Source organism: Saccoglossus kowalevskii, chromosome 5, assembly GCF_978046115.1.
Source record: "Saccoglossus kowalevskii chromosome 5, keSacKowa6.1, whole genome shotgun sequence".
NCBI lineage: Eukaryota > Metazoa > Hemichordata > Enteropneusta > Harrimaniidae > Saccoglossus > Saccoglossus kowalevskii.
In genome coordinates, this window is record NC_140645.1 from 27,947,513 (window position 1) to 27,954,929 (window position 7,417).

General features: G+C 34.3%; 1 protein-coding gene across 1 annotated transcript; it reads left to right on the forward strand.

The window, feature by feature from the left end:
- Positions 1–469: 469 nt before the first annotated feature.
- LOC144342606 (uncharacterized) lies at positions 470–3,000 on the forward strand. Its single transcript, XM_085498854.1, has 2 exons — positions 470–1,411; positions 2,974–3,000. The coding sequence occupies exons 1-2, from the start codon at positions 470–472 to the stop codon at positions 2,998–3,000; spliced, it is 969 nt and encodes a 322-aa protein (XP_085354980.1).
- Positions 3,001–7,417: the final 4,417 nt, after the last annotated feature.

Below are 7,417 nucleotides of genomic sequence, written 5' to 3' on the forward strand. Positions count from 1 at the left end.
AATGCAAATATATATATTTATGGCGCCAACGTTTGTGATTTTTTTTTTTCAGATGAATTGTTGGCTTATAATTTTTGTCAGTCAAACTTATAACCTCATTAAAAACACAAATACAACGGCAAGCGACACGAACATATCTGTTATATACCCCTTCCATACTATTTCCGTGAAGCATATAAGAATACACAATTAGGTCTTTCGTCCATAACTAGTCGATATGAAAAAATTTGTATCTAATTATTGTGATATGTTGTTAAAAACCTGTTACAATTACTGATAATAGATATATTTATTTGTTTTATTTACAGTAATGGATATCACTTGCCGTCAAATAGTGTTGTTGCTAGTCATATGCTCATCTTGCATATTGTATGGCGCCTTTATGGTGTGTGATGTCACATGGCCACACATCACTGAATGAAAGTCTTCTTCTCAAGATAAAAAAGATCAAGCTGTTAACTTATCTGTCATGGACAGAATTACCTTGTTGAAGCATGGTCTCTATACAGAACAATTGATGCTGGATTTAAAAAGAAAAGGGCTAGGAATTACAGATGAAATGCTTGTTAATGCACTGGCCCACAAAACATCAACTGAGAGAATGGTGAACATTTTCCATGACGTTTTGCTTACAGGTAGACCAATAACACTCGGTGTACTTGGAGGATCAATCTCTGCTGGTGGTGGTCTTGAGAACTGGAGAGAGGTTTATATATACGATATTGCAGATTCATTAGAAAGATTGTTGGGAACAAAAATTCATGTAAGAAATGGAGCAGTTGGAGGTTTAACCAGCAAAATGTGTTTGTTATGTTTGAACAGATTTATTAACACAAGTGATGTTGACGTTTTCTTCTGGGAGTTTTCAGCTAACGACTATGGCCGTAATCCAAATGACCAGGAATTGATGACAAGATATTTATTATCTCTGCCCCAGAAACCCCAGCTAATGTACATTAATTTTATCATGGGCGCGATGATTATAAAACGTAAATGTTCATCAAATGAACCAAAGGGAAGTGTTCCATTAAGTAATGTGTATGACATACCATCTATCAGTGAGTCTGGAGCGGTGTGTAATAGTATACAAAATAACAATGCCAGTGATTTATGGGTTCATACTGATAGTCGCAAACATCCAACGCGAAAGGTTCATGAAATGATGGTTGTTTTTGTACGTTATATTATATTGGAATGCTTACAAAATTTGACAGTTCGAACTGAATGGGATTTTAGAAATCATAGAAACTCGTTAACAACATTCCCACGCAATACACCATTCTTCGACATCTTACCATTTATACATTCCCAGTGCTGGTCCACTTTGAAATCTGCATACACACCAATGATTACAAACAGCGAAGATCGTGATCTGATACCTGTATTCTCAAAAGACTGGAAATGTGGACAGGTAAATATGTCAGGCATTCAACGAAGAGATGTAAAGGGATACTGGCAATCCCAGAAAGCAAATGCTTCAATTGAATTCAAATTAGATATTCAACCGTTTAAACAGTCTAAATTTTCAATTGCTGTATACCCGCCATACCCTAACCGTTGTCGTTTGTGGTTTACGTTGGACAACAATAAATCAATAATACAAAAAAAAAAATGTTATAGGGAAAAAAATATCTGCTGGTCACCACACATTAGGCATTACTAAACAAAGTAAATGTCTCACTAAAATCGATACCATTATTGTTTTTGTGACTCGTAGTTAAATCGTTGTTCGAAACCACTGTCATATATTTGTTTACCTGGCAGTTTGTTTCGAGAATCTGATGAAACACATTTATCATAATTATTCAAAAATAATGTATCTCAAATCCACATATGGTATGAATAATAACCACTGCAAAATTTGTTCTGCGATAAAAAAGTAGTCTTTCCTGGCAGTACTCCAATGCTTACTCCTTTGTATCTGTTTCAGATATTTTAAAAATGGAAAAATATATTTTCTTTTATGCTTATGATGTGTAATTGGTAACACCAGGTCATCAATGTGAAAAATTTCAGTTACATTTTCCACTATGCTGGCAAACACATCTCCAACATTTCCAGTAACATAATTCGCTGTTGATTCCAATTCGCTAAACCTACTACTTTATATTGACGGTTATTTCTTATACCCAAATTATGACGTTTTTGTAAACGTTGAGCACAATGAAGGTCGGAACTAGATACTATCACAAACACAACAACTGGATGAAATAATCAATTAGAGTACATGACAGAAATAAAGTTTCCCGCGGTTCGCCAGTATTGTCTTCACATGGTGTCAACATCCAACCATAAGCTTTATGTCAGGCACGTGATTTATAGGTATATAAGGCAGAAGTCTTCAATAGTAGTTCATACCATGCTGCACTAGCCACAGTTCAGTTTTCTTTAAACATTTTCAAGTATTGTAGTTCACAAGTATTTTGGTCTGGATGAAACCAGACAACCACCCTCTGGCGCACAAGACAAGGCGACGAGTACAGGTTTCCAGCTGTATTTTTCCCCAAAGCGGTTTTTTATCCGTTTTCTGGGCGGTTTGTGTGCCAAAAAGGGATATGAATTTTTTTTATTTGTCTGTCATTTTTTACAGTGTCGTTGCATTATACATGTTTGTTCTTAGTTATGTTATGGTTATTACTTTAGTAATGCTTTTTGGAATGGCGTTTGCGCAAATGAGTAAATAAATGGTTGATCGAACTGTCCCAATGGCTACATCATGCAATCTAACCATATACCTATCGTGTAACGTGTGATGTGTAATTTTAGTGAGTGGGCGTGCAGTCTGCTGGAGACTGCACTTTCTACCTCTTTGAGTTATTCCACGTTGGTGGCGATAAACACAATCACTGTGCCCTCTCCGATGGAATCATAAACACACTGATAGAATGTACATGATTTTATGCTTGATTAAATTGTAATCCGTCCAAAAATTATGTGAGATCCACACTTGTCTTATTATTTTTGTCTTTTCAGAAAACATTCCTGAAATTGTCATTATGATTATTGACCTTTTTTTTTAAAAAAACGCGACTTTACCGGCCATTACTCGAAAACGTTTGTGAATAGAAAATAATAAATAAATGAAAAATGGACTAGAGGAACACTATAGGCAACTAGTGGCGTTTTCGGATTACAACAATTCTAAAAGCAACGTTTTGCTGTACAAAATTTAATATTTTGTAGTGCAAACGAAAAAAATATTTAAAATTCCTCAGAACGCTGTTTTGTGGCAGTGTTGAATAACAAGCATACATCGCACCATCCCGCTTCAGCTTCGCTTAATCGTGGCGTTAGTTTGATATTTGAAGTACAGGGTTATTGACGACTCTGTTGCAGGTAGTGTACAAAAACCAAAAATGTGACAATAAAATAACAATAAAAATGAATCGTGGGAATTATCAGTGATTTTTCAAAAAGTGGTAAAAATGAAATCCAAAAAATGGTGCGCCTTTTCAATTAAAGAAACTTAATAATACTAGAAATATATCGACACTCACGTCAAAATAACGCGATGCATCGATATAATCTATGTGTAATTGATTTACTAGCATACCGATGCACCTTGTATGCATATTGTTTGCTCACCCCTAGAATCCGCGACAACTAGAAACCAATCTCTTCTTGATTTGATTAATTATAGCAAATATTTATGGGACATTTATTCCCCCGGTTCACTCCCAGTGTGACCAAATGTGAGCGACACTGTTAGGGGACTTATACTATACATCAGGTTACATGTATACAGATACTTTAAAACAAAACATATGGTACGTTGACAGAAATTCCATCACACTTTCCTGATGTGCAAAATCCGACCCTTATCGAATGCATTCGCATCTCTCTGAATTTCTCTATTCGCAATTTCACTTTGGTATAGATAACACAAGCAAACAATAAGCGTTTGATTGTTGTTTGTTGAACGCTATAACGCTAAATGGTGTAAAGAGTGTTACGTGATGTGTAATATTGAGTACTCGCAATTTGTCACGCATTTAAGTGCCTGTGAAATGCCTGCTATTTTCCGTCCCAAAATCATTTATTGGTACATCAATGTTATTAATTTTTATGTTATCACGTACAACATTTTTAAGGTGAAAAAATGGATTTCAAACTACATCTACGATAATGTTATTTTCATGTATTTTAAAACAAGGCTCCTCCTTGCATTGCCGATAATATATATAATACACATTTCAATTTTCTCTTCTTTGACTAAATTGCCACTTATGTACTTGCTTCTCGAGGAATAGTGAACCATAACGAACACGTATTATACAGTTTATCGTCTAGGATTGAGTTAGATACGAAATATATCCCTTATGGCGTAGCTGGTGTAAGTGCTGTGTAATTCCCTGTTTGGTCGACGCATCGGTTTTCGCGTTTGACGTCATTGGAAGCTCTTACATAATATAAACTACGTGGCTTCTACAAAACGTTATTCACATTCCCAAAACATTTGAAACACTTACCCGACGTTTCTCTTTCTCTGAAAGCTGGCGCGGTGAACATGGACTGGTCTGGAATTTTGTTTTAAAGTGTTAGCACTGTGCCAGGGCATTGTGGCCAGGTTTAATTTTTCGGTACTTGTCTTTAAACTCAAGCTGTTCTTTTATAAATGAGGAAATATGTTCGGCGTAAGAATCTGCAATATTTCTATCCCAACTTTTTCTTATTGATTTTACGGTTTTCGTCTACGGATATCACACCTTGGGATCGTTTGCAAAGTATTTAAAAGTATAGCGCAAGATTATGTCTTGCTCTCATATTTTGGCGTTTGGTGGCGCTCTTTCACTTCGGCTTGAGTCGGAAAGCCGGAAACAATCGACTGTCTCAGGATTGGTGAGCGTAATTACAGCACGAGAAATATCTCAACTTTATTCGGTAGTCATTTTAAACAACACAATCAATAACTGTTTAGTTCTGTTGAACACAAATAAAAAATTGGAAATGTGTGGGTGGTAGTTTCACAGGCGCTTTAAATTATAGTAGTGCAGTCACTTGACTACTCTATGAACTAAATGGTCAGATCGTACATGACAATACAAAATAGATACATTTTTGCTATCAATTGTATCAATGTGATTTTGTTTAATATAATAATTCGTACTGTGATGTGGCAAGTCTTTAATTGAAAACGACATACTCAGTGGACACATTGTCGATCACTAACGGTAATTCATAATAATAGAGAGTGTGGTATTACAATTTAAATCGAGCATGGACACTCATGTTGTATTGGGCAATTCATAGGACGATACGTAGCGTGAAGACTGCAAGCGCGACTCGTCTTCAAATCTCATCAACATCATTCACTCGTTTTGCATTTGGGAACATAATATCGTATTGAGCAATCTTTTTCACGCGATTTCAATCATAAAATATTATAGATGAATGGTGTTTGTTTGTACTATAAGACCGGTAACTTAAAGTTAATCTATTTTTTAAATGGATACTCCACTACAGGTCTAAAGTGCCACACAAATCGATTTTTCATTCACAGAAGTGGGCAAATAGGTATTGAAACAATACATTACCTGTTTTTTTTGTTTTTTTTTACGAATCCACAATTTTGTTAGGGTGAGAATCATTGTTTGTTCAGATATCGTTGGGGCTGTGCCGTACATTAGCAGTTTCAGCTTGTTAGTAAATTTAGATAATAACAACTAGATACATAATTGAAAGTACAGTATACTACAGGATCATTATAAATTACAAATTACATTTGATGACTTAAATCATTTAATTTGATACTGAAACGTGAAATTGTGTTGAACATTTGAATTCCAAGTGTAATTAAATTATAAGTGATAAATTATATATGTACATGTTTGACATGTTTCCTGCGTACTAACATTTCGTAATTTTGGAACTGTGAATAATTCCTGGCGATTTAATTTTTTACTCCTGTACATACAATACATTTTGTTGCAGCGGCAACATAATGAACATTAATTGATATTTAATCAGAATCCTATATTAACACCTCCTTGATTTAATCATATCTGGAGTACAACTTTTCCTACGTGTTGAAATATTTTGCACCCCAAAAGTAGTTCAGTTATTGCAAAATTGAAAAAAAAACACTAGTAGAACAAGTATTATGAGTGACAATTACAAATCCGATGCCAAAAAACAATGTATTTAGGAATAAAATTATACACATATAGTGTACAAGTTTGTTTTGTATTAATAATATTGTTTAATTTATTTCATAGTTAAATAATATGTTTGTTTCCACACAATATTAACATAATAATTTACAGTAATAAGAGCGTACACATACTGAAAGCAAAGAATGCATTACTTAAATTTGGAAAATGTTTCTGTTTTGAACCCTCCAATTTCTCACCGACTATCATGTTTGTTTGTACTATATTCATAAACAATAAACTCGAACAATTTTAACCTGTTTACTACCATACTATTTATGAAATTGAGAAACATTAACTGCGGAATGCGCTAAAAGATAACATTTCATAAACTAACAAGATTAGCGGGCCGTATAATATAAACAATCCCTCCTTTAGATTGTGCGCCGATGTATCAAATCTAAATTTTGCAGGGTACGCCCAACCTTATCGACATGCAATATTTTTTTATCAAATAATAATAATTATGGATTTATTTAAGATGGTGTATTACGATATAAATCTGCAATATTTAAATTCCCACGACGAAATGTAACATATGCAGATAGTTCACGTTATAAAATGGCATCTTAAGAACAGTCGGGTAATGCCACACTTGAGTGGGATATGAGTAAATAGTCGCTAAATAAACATATGTAAAGGAGAAGGTGGCACTTCATTATCATATTACTTGGTTTAGTTTTGCATGTATGTAGACTTTTACAAACTAAAGTGTACAGCAGTGAAGAATCTGAACTAGTAGGATATTTTATTTAAACAAGCAAGAAATGCATTTATCCACGTTTATGTGTTGACCTCTCTAAGTCAGTGGGTCGTATACATGAATGAGAGAGATTGCAGGAATATAAAACGGTAGTACACTCCCACAGAGTCGGTCGATTAACTTGGAAAGTGAATTAAAGGAATGGGTTTTGAATCAAGTCTTAGATTTTTACTAATAGCAGTGTATGTTATAGATTGTAATATTACCACTTACATGTTGAAATAAGTGCAAAACTCACGAAAACCATGAACCAAGGCACGCTATGCAACAGTACATGCATTTTCTGTCTTGGTTCCGGGTTCATGACCTTTTGTACGATCACGTGTTCGTGCCACACAAGTGAGAATTTTATAATGTTTGGCTTTGTTGTATAATCTGGTTTATCTTGTTGTAATTATGTCAGTTACAAGATAATTGTATTAATCTTTTAAATCACACGCATATTAGATCATTTGCATAACTGCAGTCCAAAACGTTATGTTTTCAAATATGGTTAGACTATTAT

What these genes read in the sequence shown, in the direction of transcription:
- LOC144342606 (XM_085498854.1), top strand. Translation starts at nt 470, where the DNA reads ATGGACAGAATTACCTTGTTGAAGCATGGTCTCTATACAGAACAATTG. An exon ending in AAGACTGGAAATGTGGACAG is followed by an intron (nt 1,412 to 2,973) that starts GTAAATATGTCA and finishes TTGTCTTTTCAG; the next exon opens with AAAACATTCCTGAAATTGTC.